The following is a 958-nucleotide window of genomic DNA, read 5'->3' as shown; positions in this document are numbered from 1 at the left end:
GGCGGCTTCTCTGACACATCCATTGCCTCCGATGTGGTCTCTTGAAATCATTTTTTCCTAACCTGCCAATCGGTGTAGCAGCTCTGACATCGCATGTGTCTCGGCTGTGCTGTCGCCCTTCACGGCTCCCGGCTAGCGACGATGAAGTGGGCCACACGTCATGCCTACGGAGATTTTTTTCTCACGGTGGGTGTGGGGTCGCGTCGTGCTTCTCGATGCCCCACAGAGGCCGGAACAACAGCGAGCCCAGCCCCCCCCTTGTAGCAGCTTTACCATCGTCTCTCCGAAGACAAGAGCATGCGCTCCTCCCCCCCCCGCTACAGCAACAACAATCGTATCACCGAATACGTCAAAGCGTTGAGGGTGTACCGGCGATGCGAGCGCTACGGATGTAGCTGTGGTAAAGAATCAGCTCACCAAGTGGGTTATACCAGCCATCTAGCTCCACACACGGACACCCGTGAAGACGCGCCTTCGTGAGTGTCGCGGATGGGGATTGGCTCGCGAGCTGGTCCGCAGTGAGGAATTGATCAAGTAGCAGCAGATTCTCTGACCTGTGCCGCGGTAGACGTCCTTCAGCTCCTCCTCCCTTCACAGGGTCAGAGTGCGGGCTCGCCGCGTAGGCAGCAAAGTTCTGCTTGGCGATGCCATCGGTTTCGGTGCAGCTCATGGGAGTCAGTCTCTCGAGAGTCTCGGCCACCGATCCCTCAGCCTGAGTGTTGCGAATCGTCATGGCGAAGGTGTTGCGCGTGATGCTCTCGTGTTTGCCTGTTACACCACGTGGCAGTCGTACGCGGTCCCCTTGACACTCATGGTGGCCGACTACGCCTTCTTGAACTCGGCAAAGCGTCTTGGAACGGCTCCGGCCGCTGTGAAAAGGCCTCACGAGTTGCTCTAAAGAGCCCCTCGAGAAGTTGTGTACCTCCGTCAGCCGCTTCCCTTCGGTGTAGCGATTGTT

At 58.0% G+C, this 958-nt stretch overlaps 1 protein-coding gene across 1 annotated transcript; it reads right to left on the bottom strand.

The window, feature by feature from the left end:
• Window positions 1-349: 349 nt before the first annotated feature.
• Window positions 350-733, bottom strand: LSCM1_03009 (uncharacterized protein; the record flags this gene model as incomplete). Its single annotated transcript, XM_067320563.1, has 1 exon — window positions 350-733. One exon carries the CDS (start codon window positions 731-733, stop codon window positions 350-352), a length of 384 nt encoding a protein of 127 aa, XP_067178875.1.
• Between the last annotated feature and the right edge of the window lie 225 nt (window positions 734-958).

Source organism: Leishmania martiniquensis, chromosome 22 (genome assembly GCF_017916325.1).
Source record: "Leishmania martiniquensis isolate LSCM1 chromosome 22, whole genome shotgun sequence".
Classification (NCBI taxonomy): Eukaryota; Euglenozoa; class Kinetoplastea; order Trypanosomatida; family Trypanosomatidae; genus Leishmania; species Leishmania martiniquensis.
This window is presented reverse-complemented; position numbering and strand designations above follow the sequence as displayed.